Genomic DNA, 16,466 nt, shown 5'->3' with positions numbered 1-16,466 from the left:
GGGGTTTATGTAAGAACTGAGATTCCAATCACAATTATGTGAAAAGAAAAGAAATAAAATGATGTTTCATAAAATTCTTAGAAAACCACAAGGATGGTCAGTGAATTGAATATTGGTTTTGCTTCATACCTGCGGGTTGGTTGAGACCCCATGCAGTGAAGAATCTGCTTCAATTGTAGTAGCAGCTGCCGCAACCTTGGAATAGTTTCCACACCCAACATGAAGATATTTTGAGTAATCCATGTTCTTCCGTAGTCCAACCTTGGAGAGCTGGCTAATTACCGTGCTCCATCTCGGCAACATAGCTCAATTTGAAGACAACTCGATTTCGTCGCAACCTTAGAGATACAGGTTTGATCTCTCACCTACCAAATACAATGAAAATATAACATCGATTAATAAGATTTGTTTCAACAAATTTGATAACAAAATGCTGAACAAAGAAGAACCCCTGTTATTTCTTAAAATGGCTAATCGATTTCTCCCCAATTTGAAATGGGTTTTCAAGATCTCGACCAAAATTCTAAATTTTGGATGAAAATCAAACACCATTTTTCAAAGGTTGTAGCACTTGAAATAAACAAACAAGTAACACTAATACCAACCTCTTGAGTTCAAGTGAGAGAAGAAATTGTAATGGGTTCTTCTTCCTTCTTCGATCAGGCAAAACTGTGCCAAAAAATGCAGGGAACGGATTTGCTATGCTGAGGAGGAGGCTTGATTCTATGGCAACAATGCCGGAACATCCGTCTGAGAGGATACGTGTCTATAACTTGGAGAGTATGAGAATCAAAAGGTCCAAGACCAACGCTTCTCACGGGGAAATGGGTTTTTTTCCCAAATGAAGATGATCTATAAAGAGTTGTTTCGTGGATCAGTTGAAGCCATAAAAAAGGAATGGTTAGTAAAGATGAGTGTGCACTGTGGAGAAATCATAAAATGGGAGGTGAGGTTATATTTCGGAATCATCCATTATCACCTGTTTGTTCCGTGCTTCGCCGCTTTTTTGGAGATTGGAGAAGAAGCTTTGGCAGTCAGATTAGAATGGCCCTAAAGCTTGCAGCATCGTTTATTTGTATCGAGGGAAAAGTAGGATTAGCCGTAGATGCCTCTCACCCTCATGGATTGCAAGAATCGGGTCCCTTGCAGTAGATAAACCATCTTTCAACACAATTACATGGGACAAAAATCCTCTGCAATTCCCATATGGTGCAATTCTGTGAAATACCCATTTCAGTGACTGACACGTGTCACATACCAAATGAACGATCCAAATGTTATTCCACTTATAAAACCAATTTGAACCGAATCAGTGAAGAACCAATTTGAACCAAACCGTATCACAACAAACCGGTACATTTGAAATAAAAGGTGAAAGTTTTCCCTCTCTCCTCTTTCGACTCTCTCTCTTTCCCTCTCTCCTCTTACGACTCTCCCTCTCTGTTACGGGGTTTGATTCCACCCTAACCCTCTGTCGACTCTCCCTCTCGCTCGCGACTCTCTCCCTCTCGCTCGACTCTTCCTCACTTGACTCTCTCTCTCTCTCTCTCTCTCTGTGTTTCTCGCTCGACTCGCTCTCTCCTTCTGGTACGAAGCGCTTGCAAAGAAGGTATGAAATACTCAAAGCCTTCTCTCTCTCTTTTTATTTTTTTCTTTTTTGTTAATGTTAATGTCTCTACAAAGGGCCTTCTCTCTCTTTTATTTGTTTGATGTCTCTCTGTTCCTCGCTCGACTCGCTATCTCTGAGATTGAAATTTTTTTGAAGTATTTACATTGTACTTTGCACAAAGGTGCTCTGTGGTTTTGAATGCTGAAATATTAGGTTTTCTGTTCAATAAAATTTCAATTTCAAAATTTTTATTTGCTTGTTGTCTCTCTGTCTTTGTTCCTTGATCGGTTCGCTATCTCTGAAATTGAAAATTTTTTGAAGTATTTACATTGTACTATGAACCGGGTTTTTCTGTGGTTTTTAATGCTGAAATATTAGGGGGAAGGGTTGTTCTTAGCCACTTATCAGTAACATATGACTGAAGATGGGAATGCAGATTTAGGGTCTGATTTGAAAATCATTATTTTTATTTGCTCATTGTCTCTGTCAAACCTAAGAGATTTGCTGTCTTTGTTCTTGTTTTGTCTAGTATGGAGAATGTTTGCATGAATGATGCGAGTGAACCTGAGTTTGGGATGTTATTCAACTCAGAACAGGATGCATACGATTATTACAATAGTTATGGACGGGCAATGGGGTTTAGTGTTAGGAGACACTTTGTGAATAAAAGCAAGAAAGACAACACGACTATAACATCTAGGGGATTTGTCTGTTCAAAAGCTGGTTGTCAGTTGAGTGACAAGCGAGACATCAATATTGTTAACCCTCGAGCTGAGACAAGAACAAATTGCGAGGCACGAATGAACATATATTTGGTTGATGAGGGAAAATACAAGTGTCGTGACTTTGTGAGAGAACATAATCATGAGCTTCATACTACATCAACAGTTCATATGATGCGTTCACAAAGGAATATGTTAGACATACATAGGTATGAAATTGATTTGGCAGATGACTCGGGAATCAGGCCTAGATCCACAGTTGAGTTGATGGGTAGGCATGCTGGTGGGATTGAAAACCTAAATTATATGACTCAAGATGTTAGGAATTATCTTCGCACTAAAAGACAACGTGCCTTAACATATGGTGAAGCAGGTAGTTTGATGAAGTACTTTGTTACCCAAACTAGGAACAACCCATCTTTCACATACTCATTTCAGCTGGATAGTGAAGAACAAATAACTAACTTATTTTGGGCTGATCCAAAGATGATCATTGACTACACACAATTTGGAGATGTAGTCAGCTTTGACACTACATTTCGCACCAACAAAGAGTGTAGGCCGTTTGGGTTGTTTGCTGGATTCAATCATCATAGAGGGTGCACCGTATTCTGGGCTGCACTTTTATATGATGAGACAGTGGAATCTTTCAAATGGTTGTTTGAGGTATTTGCTGAAGCACATGGTGGAAAGGAGCCTATAACTATCTTCACGGACCAAGACAAAGCTATGGCTAGAGCATTAAAAGAAATGTGGCCTCAGACATGGCACGGATTGTGTACTTGGCACTTAATGCAGAATGGCATTACGCATTTGGGTCATATGATGAAGGATGGCTCTCATTTTCTTACAAATTTAAAGAAATGCATATACGAATACGATGTGGAAGATGAATTCGAGACAGTATGGTTTAATTTGTTGGACGAGTATGATGTTAAGAATAATGAATGGTTGCAGCGCATATATGGGCTTAAAAGTCAATGGGCGAGGTGCTATATGAAAAACACATTCACAATAGGCATTCGAAATACACAGCTCAGTGAGAGTCTCAACAGTGACTTGAAGGACTATTTGAAGTCAACTTTGGATATTGTGCAATTTTTTAAACACTTTGAGAGAGTTCTTAACCAGAAGCATGGTAATGAATTAAAAGCAGAATTTGATGCATAAAACAAGATGCCACGACTTGCAAATTCAATGTCTATTGTACAGAAACAAGTTGGGAAACTCTACACTCCTGTTATTTTTCAGTTATTTCAAGAGGAATACAATTGGATGACTGTTTGCACCATTATAAGTCGAACTGATGGGAATCCCCACATTTATTTTCGGGTTGGGATTTATGAAGCAGACTATGAGTATAAAGTATGTTGTAACCCACTTCAAGGAATTGTAGCATGCTCTTGCATGAAATTCGAGATTGATGGTATTCTGTGTTGTCATTGTTTGAAAGTTTTGGATGTGTTAGATATAAAGCGTATTCCTGAATACTATATTTTGAAGAGATGGACACGGGAAGCAACAAATATGGTGGTCAATGACAGTAGGGGGAAAGAAGTTGAACAAGATGTCAATTTGGACTGTACGCAACGGTATAGGCGTATTTGTCATGAACTTATTCAAATAGCAGTAGAAGCTTCAAATACAGTTGAGGGATACGAGTTGGTGAAGGATACTGCGAATGAATTAAGGTTGAAGCTTGGTGATATTAGAAACCCAGTTGATTGCCTTAATATGCCAATATTGACTGATTTCTCAAATGACATATACGATGGATTACGTTTGAAGCATAAAGAGAAAAATAAAAGAGGTGGTAGACGGTTAAAGAGTTGGATTGAAAAACAAGGAAAAGGAAAAAAAAAAGTGGAGGACCAAGTAACAGTCAACGATTACAAAACCAACAACCAACTACTGCACCAACTCCTACACATATGATGGATAACACAGATCCCAGTTACATGTCATTTATGGTGAGTAGGTTTAGTTTGTTATGTTGTTTGTTGCATTTTTTATTTTTCTTATTTAGTATGGATTACCCTAACATTCAATGTCACTTGCAGGATTCTATTTCCCATATATCATCTCAAGCATCTGCAGCTCATCAATTACTGGATGAAGATTATATTTAGATTCAGCTAATGAGGACTTCTTTTTTTACTATTAAGTTCCGTTAATGTGATGGCTTTTTTTGTGCTATTAAAACACAGTTTCATTGGATCTTTATTTTTGTGCTTATGTGGTTGTAGTCCAGGATTCTAAGTTTTTTTTTATTGATTTTTAGTCTATAACGTATTAACAATCTTTTTCGTAGGTAAGAAGTCTTTAGCTCAAATTGGCAGAGCATTTGGGCTAATGCCCAGGTTATGGTGGTTCGAATCCACCAAGACTTTGAAAAGTGAATGCACTGGATGTCTTACATTATGATTTGTTAACTTGCAAGTTTTAATGGCTGATTAGTTGATTGATTAGATTTGGTTTTGCTTTCTTTGTTGACTTGCATGTTTTATAATTTGTTAACTTATAGCTTGGTTTGTTCTGTCTCTGCTACTACTCATTCTTTGAGTCCTAGCTTTATGGGCATGGTTTGGTGTTCCTTTCCTTTCTGCCAGTTTCAGATGTGCATAACCCCAATTTGGGAACTTAACGGTGCATATTGCATTTTGGTTTTCCATAGTATTTCCCTTATTATAATGTGATGGTTGGGTTCATACTTTAGAGGAGAGTTATGGGAGAAAGAAAAAAAATCTGCCCAGAATTCCTCCTCCTCAGGCTATCACAGGGTCTTCTTGAGTCACAGACCAGCAGCAACAATTTTGGTTGACCAACTTAATGGTGCTGCTGTCTCTCACATGCTGTTGTCTTCCTGCTCATACTACTGTTGCATGTTGCTGTCCAAACTTGAAGCAAGCAAACTGAGGAGTGTAGTAGTTGCTGTCTAAGTTGAATTCTTGCTGCAAGTGCTCTTCTTGTGGCTGTACAAGCTCAGGATGGTAAGGAATTCATCCCTAAATTAAAGATCGTTCCATTTTGCAAGCATGCAGCCACCCAGGATTGGGAACCTTGGAATGCATGTGAGGGAATTGAACTGAATTCAGTTACAGAGACTGAATATATATATATATATATATATGCATGGATGCTGCCCCTGTATTGCTTGGGTGGAATTCACTTTTCTACTAGTCTTTGCAGTCTCTCATAGCTAAATTTGAGATAGAATGTGTGGGAGTGGACCAAGAAGAAATCAAGTGATTTGCAAGAACTTTTCTGGAAACTATAGAAAAAGTTACATTTCTTGTGGTGTGTTTCAGGGAAGGGTGGAAGCTTGGAGCATGAAACTGTTTATTATAATTTTATTTTCCTTTTCTATTTGTGGGAGTCAAAGATAGAGGAGGTTTAGGAAGAAAGTTGTCTAAACTTTCTTTCTCTCCGTGGAGTGTATACTCGGTTTGATCAGGTTAGCCTACTTTTTTTGTTTGAGTTTTCTTCCTTAACAGTAGAATATGTCTGCAGAAATTCTTAGCAAAAAGAAAGAAATGATTTTTGAAAACAAGGCTCATGCTTCTCTCATTAAATAATGATTTATTTTTCAATTACTTGTTATCTCTGATTTTCTTTCTTCAAATGATTTTATAGTACAACAGCATAGTTGTGCTATTTAGTCCTCTTAATTTCATCAGTTTTGAATGAGCCCTCAGAAGCAAAGCCAGTGTTGTATTCATGGAAGTTCCCCTTAGGAAAAGAAACCTGTTGGTTGGCATCTTCTATACTATTTGCATTAATTGAAGCCACTGTTGCTTCCATAGACTCTCTTGGAGCTTCAAGCTTGATGCTATTTTTCTCTGTGTTAATCCAGAAACCAGATTAAGACAACAAAATGCTAATGTTTTATTTAAAATAAAGCCAATTGAAAAGGTTGGGGACACACAATACGATGTACCTTGCGTCCCAGATATGTTCTGGTTGCCCATCTCATTGCCCATGTCAACAACCCAAATAGTGCACTCTGAACACAGCTCGGCTGAAGTTGCTGTAATCTGTTTCAATACTTGAGTTCATCTAACAGAAGAATATGAAGGTTAGAGTCTTAAAATTGGGTCATCAACAAGGTGAGTGTGCCTGACTTTTGAATAAAATAGCTAGTTCATCTATTGCTTAAAGCATAAGCCTTAATTGGGTCATCAACAAGGCCACTGAAAAACAGGAAGAGAGAGAGAGAGAAAGAGAGAGAATATTGGATTTAGATTAGTGGAAAGCTTACTTTCCTTTTGAAAGATATTCTGAAAAAGACATTTCCTAGTATTGATAACAAGGCTGCCAACTAGATCTCAGTTATACCACCCCCCCGAGACACTTGGTATGCATGATCCATGTTTAGAAGTCCAGAGTGATAGTTAAGGAAGCATTGTTAATATATAAATATAGTAGTCTTGATTACTGTTAATGACACCACTGCCATACATTATCTAGAAACACAAGATAAACTACATGTATAGTGTAATAATATCTATAGTGCTATTTGATCCCATTGCTTATGAGGGCTCAAATCTAGTTTATGCTCTATTTAGTCATCTTAATTTCATGCTTCATATATCCATACTACCTTTTAATGGCATATCTGTCATTTTGTTTTTCTCTGACTTTCTCTGTTTTGGAATGGTAAGTAATTACTTCTGTATTAGATACCTTGCAAAAAATTTGATTGTTGTTGTAGGAAACTTTGCATAGGCATCCGCATGAAAATCAGTCGAATGCACTTGAAGCTCCTTCACATGGATCTGATGTGGAGGAAGCAATCCAAGAAACTGAACAGATAGAGTCATCAAGTTCTAATGTGAGTCTTTGGAAGAACTGTATTTTTCCCCTCTCCCTTATCCTTTTTTCTTCTCCAAATTGATTCAATCATTGACAGAGAAGTTAGTGCAGCTGGATCTGACTGGATCCAGCAGAACAAAACACAAAGCATTCTGCAACCATGAGGGCATGACAGCAGTAAGGTAGACCACTTAAAAAAAAAAAAAACACACTCACACACACAACTCTTGAAAAACCAGCAGAAGGACATGACAGTAATAAGGTAGAACACATTCGTTCACTTTCAAAGTCTTGGTGGATTCGAACCACCATAACCTAGGCATTAACCCATGTGCTCTACCATTTTGAGCTAAAGACTTCTTACCTACAAAAAAGATTGTTAGTACATTATAGTTACAAGGAAATAATCATAATAATAACCCCACATATGGTTGGCAATGACGGAACCAACTTCATTAATGAAATAATAGTTCTATTTACAAGGATGTTACATAGAAGACATAGCACGAAAGAATTAACACCCAAATACACACGAAGATGGTTAAACCATAATAATGGTTGAGCAATGACTGATCCACTACTACTTGGTTCCGCACATTTGGACTATAGGGTGGTTGACGAATAGCCGAGATGACCCGTGTGTTCCTATTAACACTTTCATTCGAATGACTTGCTCCTGTGTCTATAGTGTCTATGCAGTCCCTCAACGCTGGGTCCAACCAAATGAAAGAACCCGGATGTTTTTCACCTAATGGACATCTGTAAAATCGTCGTCCAGGATTCCTCAACGTTCGAGAAGTCCGGATGACCATCACCCCTTCACCACAGCTACACATTCGCTGTTGTGCATCCATTTCTTTGTAAAATGCAATACCCCTAAGAGAAGCTTACATAAAAAGGGCTCCAACAGTGACAAAAAAAATATAATTGACATGGATATTTGATGGACAATATACTCTACCGAGTATGTAACGCTTAAATTAACATGATATAAGAGAAGATGCCAAAAGGAAACTAGTAAAAAAAAATTCAAGGCAAAAAGCAAACATCAATGTATGGTTTATAGAATATCTTTTATATGTCATATGTCACCGATAAGTGGTTAAGAACAACCATTTCCAATAATATTTCAGCATTCAAAACCACAGAGCAACTTTGTGCAAAGTACAATGTAAATACTTCAAAAAAATTTCAATTTCAAAGATAGCGAATCGAGCAAGGAACAGAGACAGAGAGACAACAAGCAAATAAAAATATTGAAATTGAAATTTTATTGAACAGAAAACCTAATATTTCAGCATTCAAAACCACAGAGCAACTTTGTTCAAACTACAATGTAAAAGAGAGAGAGAAGGCTTTGCAGAGACATTAATATTTACATGAAAGAGAGGGATGTTCATTCTTCGAACCGTATTTCATACCTTTGCAAAGAACGCTTCGTAACACAAGGAGAGAGCGAGTCGAGCAAGAAACAGAGAGAGAGAGAGTGAGGAGTCAAGCGATGAAGAGTTGACAGAGAGGAAGAGTCGACAAAGGGGAGAGAGTTGAGAGCGAGAGCGAGATCAAGAGAGTCGAGAGAGGGAGGGAGAGTCGACAGAGATGGTTAGGGTTTGAACCAAATCGTAACAAGAGAGAGAGTCGTGACAGAGAAAGAGAGAGAGTCGAAAGAGGAGAGATTTGTGAAACTTTCACCTTTTATTTCAAATTTATGAACCAAACCGGTTTGTTGTGATACGGTTTGGTTCAAATTGGTTCTTCACTGATTCGGTTCAAATTGGTTTTATAAGTGGAATAACATCTGGACCGTTCATTTGGTATGTGACACGTGTCAGTCACTGAAATGGGTATTTCACAGAATTGCACCAAATGGGAATTGCAGAGGATTTTTGTCCTTGTCTGAAATTCTCATCTCGTACAATTCCATACAATTCCACCCTCTCCTTTTTACTTTTTTTCTTTCTTATTTTTTTAGTTGTTATTAACCATGGTTTCAAAAATCAGGGAAATTGGATAGAGAATCGGTTGATTCACCTTTGAATCGGTATTAACCGAGTGTGACCAATTTTCACTGGTTATTAATGATGATGTTGGTTCCAAGTTTAAAATCCTTGGAAAGTAACTTTTTCTCCTCCCATTGGTTGAGACATTAGCTCTAGGAAAGTTGGCGGTATATATAATCTCTTTCCAATCGTTTAATAAATAGTTCGATTTTGGTTTTAAAATGAGATTTCTATTTTGATTTTACAAATGAAATTGAGTACATTTTGATTATATATATAAGAGGGGACAAAGTTTTTGTTGAATAGCTATTCCTACGGCCACAGATAGAAGGCATGAAAAATGACCACCCTACCCTTTGGGGGGAGCTCTCGACCATAATACACATGCTTGTAGAATAGATAACATATATATTTTTTAGGAAAATATTAGGTATGATAATGAGTCTCTTATAATGGCATATTGATAAATTATTTTTAACACCCTTTTTATATCATTCTAAAATAAGACTATGGATCATACTTCAAGAAATTAGATTGGATCAACCTGAATTGTTTATATTGGATTGGTGTCAGCTGTCCCCAATCCTAATTTTGGTCGATACCATATCACTGAATCTTACCATATCTCTGAATGATATCATATCGCTGAATGGATATAGACGAAGGGTAATAAGCATGGTTTAAAGTATCTCCAATACCGATACGATATCTTCCGATGCATATCTTAAATTTAACCTATTGATACGGCAACCGATATTGATACTAATCCTTGATCTTTAGCATAGTTAAGCATATATCCGATACAATACGATACCCTCTGATACGTATCTTAAATTTAACCAACCAATACAGTAACCGATATCAATACCAATACTTTAATCCTTGGTAACAAGGTAAAAAATGAATTTTTTTTTATGACAATCAAAGGTATTTCTGTCATATCCTGGCCGATATGAGCCGACCAGATCAGGATCGGATTGGAATCGGTTCTGTCTGATCCAAGACCGATTCCGGTATAAACTTCTGAGTTCCAATTTCCAAGAGACTCTCATCTCACTTCCCTGCTCCTGGGAGTAAAGGAAAGACAAACAGATAAGATGCTGGAAGCTTGAAAACTCAGAGAAGCCATGCAGCTAATCTCAACCACTTCTCTCTCATCGTTTCCATGTAAGGCCTCTCTCTCTCTCTCCGTGTCTGCGTTTCCCATATCTGACGAAGATGAGGTCGAAAAGGGTCTTCGAACTGACATTTTTAATTCTCATAAGTGAGAAGAGGACTTTTGAATCATGGGATTTGCTCAAATTTTTGTGGGTATCTAGAGCATTATTCTTTTTTCTCATATTTTTCTCAGGAAGAACTTTCTCTGGTTCTTCTGCCTTAAATGACTTCCAGAAATTGATTCTCTCTTTTTTGCTAACGAACCCTCTTCGTGCAGGCAGAACTCCATCACTGGAACCGACACTTAGGTCCTTCTGTTTCCAGAAGAAACAAACCCTGCTATGCTGCTTCACTCGCAATCACAGTGATGACAAGTAGGAATTTTGGGTGAATATTAATTTTAAAACCTTTGTGGTGTGTCTTTAAAGATGGTTTAATTGCTTATGATGAACAGGTTATGGACGAGTAGAGAATTCTCCGGATACACACTGTTTTCCGCAGAGAATTTGAGGAGGAGGTACGTCCTGTTCTTTTTAGTCTCCTCAGGCTTGTTTCCTACATCTGCATCTGGAAAGACGAAGAGTAAGAGCGGGTATGATGAAAAGCGCTTGCTTGAACAGAACAGGCGGATGCAAGAAGCCAATAATGTTCCTCCGGACTTCCCAAATTTTGTTAGAGAAGGTTTTATCTTGTTCCTTTTATACTGTTTTAGATAAAAAGAAGTGTGTGATGAGATTTCGATAATACCATGAGCTAGTTCATCTTAATTCATTCATAAACATTCACAATCTGAAAGAATCAATGTAATTGCATTCACTAAAGGATATTTATGTGGCATATTAGCACTATGATTCCAATTATATGAATGGGTGCTATATCATACCTCTGTACTCTGCTGCCACCAAGGCCTAAAATCACATCACTGAGACTGATTCTTCAGCCCACACTCAACTTGATCTTTGTAAATTGTGAGGCACAACCACTAAATTCTAAAGAAAAGAAAAACTGTGAAAAACATACAATTTCAGAGGAAGGTCCATATCTTTCTTTTTTTTTTCTTAAGAATGAGTCGAGTTTATGTTATTTCCTACCGTAACTGTACAATTCCTTTGTTTAAACAACTGTGGTTTGCTATGACATAGTTTTAGCCAGACTGACTTGACCAATGGGGACTCTAGGTATGTTAAGACTAAGTTCTACTTAAATAGTACAATCCATGTTTGAATCCTCCAGCGTCATGAATTAGATATGTAAATATGTGAATTTATTAGAAAGATTCAGAAATATCCATTAGTAAAGCTCATTTTGAAACTTCTTGTTGCAGACTGTTGGATTGTGCAGATGGTTGGCACCTTCTGCTCAATTCCATTTGGTTAACAAAAATGTTTGGAAAATTATTCAGGTTTCCAGGTAAAGGTTGTGGCATCTGACAACTACGTAAAGTGTGACTCGGGACTTATATACTCGGATATTGAAGTTGGTAAAGGTGATTGCCCAAAGGCTGGTCAACAGGTTTACTTTCACCGTCTTATAAAGTTAGGCTTCCTTTCCTGATAATTACTGTAGATTTGGTTTTAATTGCAAAAATGGCCTTCAAAGTTCAAATATAGGAATGGCTCGTTGTGAGAAAATTACTGTCTTTTCATGGCATATGCTAGCATGTTGATCTCATTGATTTGAAACTGAATTGAGCTTACTCTAATAACTAACTTTGGAAGTATTCCATTATTTTAGAGAAGAAAGGCAATTATGAAGTAATGTTTCTCTTTGTGCCATTAAAGAGGACTAGTTCATATATATATATATATATATATATCACCCAAAGTATATTCATTTGGAGGCCAAGTTTGGTGAGAACTGATGATTTGGCAAAGAGGGGGTGAGTTGGCCACTATTTTTGTGGGACTCTACTAACCATAGTTTGTAAGAATCATCTAGCTTCATATTGTGTTGTAATTTTTTGTGGGTGATTACAGTGATCACCCTATTTTGGGTTGAATCGCTATTCCTATTCTCTGCCCTTAACCCTTCCCCGGCCTATTTTAGTCAAGTAAATCGTGATCCTCTTCCAAAGATCTACATGTCATTCACTGACAATCTGATTGCCTTCTTGCAGCACTTGACTTTGCATTGACCATTTTTAAGACTATTACTACCTTTTGTTCTACCAAGACAGGAAAGATGTAGTTTGTGAAGTATTTAAAGCAAAGGTTTAATGCATGAAAATTCATATGGATTCTCAAAAACCCCAAATAAGTGATTTTCTGCAGTTTCCCAATAAAATTTAATGAAATTACCAAGCAATGTTGATACACTTAAAAAAAAAAAAATTAATTGAAGATGGGGTTTCTTTATAGATCATCTTCAACAGGTTGCTCTAATTTAAGATGGGGTCTCTAGACATTCCTTGTATTTGGGCCCCTAACCCATTGTGTAGTCATTTGGTGGGTTCTTGGCCTTTGATGGCTCCCTGTTGCTGTGTTGTTTTTGTCTTCTTGTATATTTTTTCTTTGCTCCTAAAGTCCTAATAAAAATCTTGGTTAACTATCCCCCCCTGAAAAAAAGAAAAGTTTAATTCAGGTTACTTTGATGACAGGTGACTTTTCACTATGTTGGCTATAATGAATCAGGTCGTCGTATTGATAGCACATATTTTCGTGGTTCTCCTGCAAAGATCCGGATGGGCACCAATGCATTGGTTCCAGGTGAAAAATTATGCTTCAAAGTGGATAATTATTCTTGTTTCTTTCTTCATGAATACCATGACTATTGTTAACTGATTGAATCAATGCAGGATTTGAGGAAGGAATTAAAGAGATGAAACCTGGGGGGAAGAGAAGAATAATCATTCCTCCAGAACTTGGACCACCAGTATGTTTGGGATTTCTTTATCTTTCTGTTTTTCAATTGGACTATTACTCTTATTTTCCTTTTAAGCAGTGCCATTGAAACTCCATTTTTTTGCGCTGAACACTTATCTGCCTTTCTTCAGAACAGTGAGTTAAAAGGTTGGAGTGCTAGTACTCCCCCTTTTTATTTTCCATCTTTGGTTTAGTGAAAAATCAATGACACTGCTGACTATCTGTACTCTTACAGTTGTGGACTCTGTAGGTCTGTCCTGGTGTAGGTTCAGTGAAACAGTTGAAACATGGACACTGTTGGTTTCAGCTGTGGATCTGACCCCTCCCCCCTAGATCATTTTAATTCACCTTCCAGCAAGTAGTCAAGAATTTCAATGGTTCATTGGAGTTTATTCCAACATTTCCCCCTACAAATGGCAATTGGTCCAAATAAAACCCTTTTGAATGAGAGGCATTTACTGAATTTGTTTGCTTTTCTAGGTGGTTTTGATCATTGGATCAGGAATAGTAATGAAGTGTTTTTGTATTTTACAGGTGGGCCCATCTACATTTTTCAGTTCAAAACAATTTGAGGTTTTCGATGTGGAATTACTTGATGTTCAAGATTGTCAGAGGAGGACGATAGGTTTTTATTCTGATGTCGTCTGCAACTAAGTTCTGTTGCATGTTCTTTATCTTCATCTCCATACAAAGACCTATATACAGATTTTGAATCGAGTTTCAAGAGAGCAGATTTCATTTCCCCCCTTCCCCGTATATTTTTTGGTTTGCGTATGTGGTTTTAGCTAAGAGAGTTGCATCATCTTGGTTGGAAGTCTTGGTAGTGAATGTGTCTTTGACATCTGAGGATTTAGATTCCTTTATAATGGCCCGCCCTTGAAAACACTAACCCACCAACACAAGGAGTTTGGAGAGCTCAAGTACTTATCAAGGATAAGACCCACAAGAAAAATATGACAAAAAGGGAACGGTTTCTCTGAACTAGCGGTATATGGGAGCACACCAATCAGAGTAAGGATGTGAATTTGAAATCGAAACCGTTTATCGAAATCAAAGTGAACCGTTTACATTAAAATTGTAAAACTGTTTAGTAAATGGTTTGGTTATAGTTTTAAGTTTAAGACTGATTAGTTAAATCGGTCGAGTTGGTTTTACCTGTTTAACCCGTTGGTTTCAAATCGAAATGGCGCTGTGAACATCAAATCGTTTAAATTATCAAAATCGATTCGATTAAACCTTATAAGTTATAACCATCAAATATTTGATTGCTTAAACAAGACATAATGGTTTAATTTAGGAAAAAATTAAGGACCACAGAGGATGTCCAACAATCTATTCAATAATTTACTCCTATTATGTAGTTATGTAGTTAAATTCTTGCTTGTTTAATGTCTCGTTTAATTTGATACAAGATTGAAACGTTTATCAATAAAAGTAAATTTTCATAAGCAAGTGAATAAACTAACAAATTAATTACTAATCGTTTAGAAATGATATGGAAGAAATCAACACCGTTTAAAAACTGTGGAACCGAAACTATTTACTAAACAATTGCTATTTTTGAAAATGCAACCATTTAGTAAATGGTTTGATTTTGGTTTCAGCCAAATAAATGTGAACCGAATAGAATTGCACCGTATGCACCGAAACTTAATTGATTATACCCTTAAATCAGAGCATGCTTCGGCAGCTCACCAATAGGGAGGGGGTAGGGATAGAAGGGTAGAGGGAAGAGCTGGCTGGCGTAATCCACAATATGGGTTTGAGGACTTTGACTTTCATCTTTTCTGAAGAGCTTGCCTAGCAAGATGCAAAAGGTACTTATTGTGCTTCTTTCAGTTCTCTGTTACATTTTCCATTCTGTTTTCGCTTTCTTTCTTTATCTCTTCACTTCTATCTTCTTTGGGGGTTCACAACAATTCTTCCATTTTCTTCCTGTCCTTGCTCCTTCTCTGTAAAATAGGAGATTTTAATCAGACATATACAATGAAGTCTTACTAGGACTGGAAAAAGATAAACCATACAAAGAAATAAGTTAGAACTTAAAAGTCATATAAAATAATAGTGTGCTGATTATGAGTGAAACACCAAGATATACAATTTTCAGAAGACCACAAATTCACAACTCACAAGTATAAAACAGACATAGGAGAACCCTGACCTACCTAGGATGATGGGGCGCAAGTGTGACTGCAAATTTGGGTTGTTGAGCTGTGTTGGCTCCCATCATTTTGTTTTTGTTTTTGCCAGAGATCGCTATCGCTGTCGCTGTCGCTGGCGCTGTACCAACACAAGACCAATGGGAGTGCACACAAAGGCATATACACGAATATGATTATTGATTTCACAAAGGTGGGGTGACAATTTCACTTGCTCAAGTGTTTAGGCGCAGGGACCAGGCAGCCTTCTTTCCCTTTTTCTTAATACCTAACAGGTCTATAGTGATGGAGCAACAACAGCCAGCATCTCTTTACCCACAATAATAGGTTTCCTTGATGATAGAGAATCAAAGATTTGTCTTTTGTAAATTTACAAAAAGAGGTTGAAGTTTGCATAGAAGGAACCCACGCGCAACATTCTTGACAAGAATCTGTCATTGCCCTTTGAAGATATGCTTGACTGCTTGAGAGGTGGATAAGTACCAAATCCATATTTTCCTAGCCATGAGCGTGGCACCCCTTTTATGTACCATATCCCTACTCATGATCAAAGGGTCGAAGCTGCAATTTTTAGCTAAAGACAATGTTTGGAACTTCTATCATGACCCTTTTCAATGCAAAGATTGCATTCAAAAAAGGTTGGAGGCACTGTTGTAATGGATCACACTTAAGCACCAAATGCAATGGAAATTCAAAATGAATTCAGCTCCGTTTGGTTGTGAGGGGAATCAAAGGAAAAGGAAGTGAAATGTCTAAACTTACAAAAATAAACTTTTGTAATCATTACCCCATGTGATTATATCACTAACTCCAAATCACTCCATCTGGTTATTAAATTTCACTTTACTTTTCATCTTAAAATCTTTGCTATAAAATATAAAATATATCAGCACTGAATATGGTAAGAAATTTTATATAATGTATATCATCACTAAGTATGGTAAGAAATTTTATATAGTCTATATCATTACGTGGAGTAATGATTACAAACGTTTCCTTTTTAAGTATGAAAATTTCACTTTTCTTCCCTTTAAATTTGCCTTGCAATCAAACATCGCTAAAGTGACTTTTTTTTGGATGAGTAAATAATTTATTTCCGAGAAGAGAAGAATATACAAGGGAGAAAAAGCGGGGGGGGGGGGGGG

At 37.1% G+C, this 16,466-nt stretch overlaps 4 protein-coding genes across 6 annotated transcripts in view; 2 read left to right on the top strand and 2 right to left on the bottom strand.

Annotated features, from left to right (window-relative positions):
- The window catches only part of LOC122083323 (ubiquinol-cytochrome-c reductase complex assembly factor 1), an 11,550-nt gene extending 10,391 nt beyond the window's left edge, over positions 1-1,159 (bottom strand). Inside the window, exons 1-3 of one of the 2 annotated variants that reach the window (XM_042651077.1) lie at positions 980-1,159; positions 606-852; positions 130-365 (exon numbers count right to left, since the gene is read on the bottom strand). In XM_042651077.1, coding sequence (XP_042507011.1) covers positions 130-303 — 174 coding nt within the window. In that variant the 5' untranslated portion in view covers positions 304-365; positions 606-852; positions 980-1,159. Of the gene's footprint in view, positions 1-129; positions 366-605 lie in introns of both variants that reach the window. The other variant, XM_042651076.1, reaches the window with a different exon arrangement.
- Positions 1,160-2,139: 980 nt separating this feature from the next.
- Positions 2,140-3,501, top strand: LOC122084828 (protein FAR1-RELATED SEQUENCE 5-like). Its single transcript, XM_042653253.1, has one exon. The coding sequence runs from the start codon at positions 2,140-2,142 to the stop codon at positions 3,499-3,501; it is 1,362 nt and encodes a 453-aa protein (XP_042509187.1).
- A 6,674-nt stretch (positions 3,502-10,175) lies between these two features.
- Positions 10,176-13,904, top strand: LOC122083523 (peptidyl-prolyl cis-trans isomerase FKBP20-2, chloroplastic). Of its 2 annotated transcripts, none has more exons than XM_042651357.1 (7): positions 10,176-10,310; positions 10,579-10,675; positions 10,756-10,982; positions 11,704-11,787; positions 12,932-13,006; positions 13,096-13,172; positions 13,697-13,904. In XM_042651357.1, exons 1-7 carry the CDS (start codon positions 10,271-10,273, stop codon positions 13,814-13,816), a joined length of 720 nt encoding a protein of 239 aa, XP_042507291.1. In that variant the 5' UTR covers positions 10,176-10,270; the 3' UTR covers positions 13,817-13,904. The 2 variants fall into 2 exon arrangements, with proteins under 2 accessions (XP_042507291.1, XP_042507290.1); XM_042651356.1 differs by having other exon boundaries at positions 11,704-11,813; positions 12,898-13,006.
- Positions 13,905-14,923: 1,019 nt separating this feature from the next.
- LOC122084361 (cationic amino acid transporter 9, chloroplastic-like) overlaps positions 14,924-16,466 on the bottom strand; it is an 8,384-nt gene continuing 6,841 nt past the window's right edge. Inside the window, exon 9 of the mRNA XM_042652549.1 lies at positions 14,924-15,114. Within this exon, the coding sequence (XP_042508483.1) occupies positions 15,073-15,114 (42 nt within the window). The 3' untranslated portion in view covers positions 14,924-15,072. The remainder of the gene's footprint in view (positions 15,115-16,466) is intronic.

This window comes from Macadamia integrifolia, chromosome 7 (genome assembly GCF_013358625.1).
Source record: "Macadamia integrifolia cultivar HAES 741 chromosome 7, SCU_Mint_v3, whole genome shotgun sequence".
Classification (NCBI taxonomy): Eukaryota; Viridiplantae; Streptophyta; class Magnoliopsida; order Proteales; family Proteaceae; genus Macadamia; species Macadamia integrifolia.
The sequence above is the reverse complement of the archived record's forward strand: the minus strand, read 5'-3'. Positions and strand labels throughout refer to the sequence as shown.

Excerpts from the sequence above, each read along its gene's own strand:
- LOC122084828 (XM_042653253.1), top strand. The coding sequence starts at position 2,140 with ATGGAGAATGTTTGCATGAATGATGCGAGTGAACCTGAGTTTGGGATG.
- LOC122083523 (XM_042651356.1), top strand. The coding sequence starts at position 10,271 with ATGCAGCTAATCTCAACCACTTCTCTCTCATCGTTTCCAT. Across the intron at positions 10,676-10,755 it reads CGCAATCACAGTGATGACAA|GTTATGGACGAGTAGAGAAT; the intron begins GTAGGAATTTTG and ends TATGATGAACAG. Across the intron at positions 10,983-11,703 it reads CCCAAATTTTGTTAGAGAAG|GTTTCCAGGTAAAGGTTGTG; the intron begins GTTTTATCTTGT and ends AAAATTATTCAG.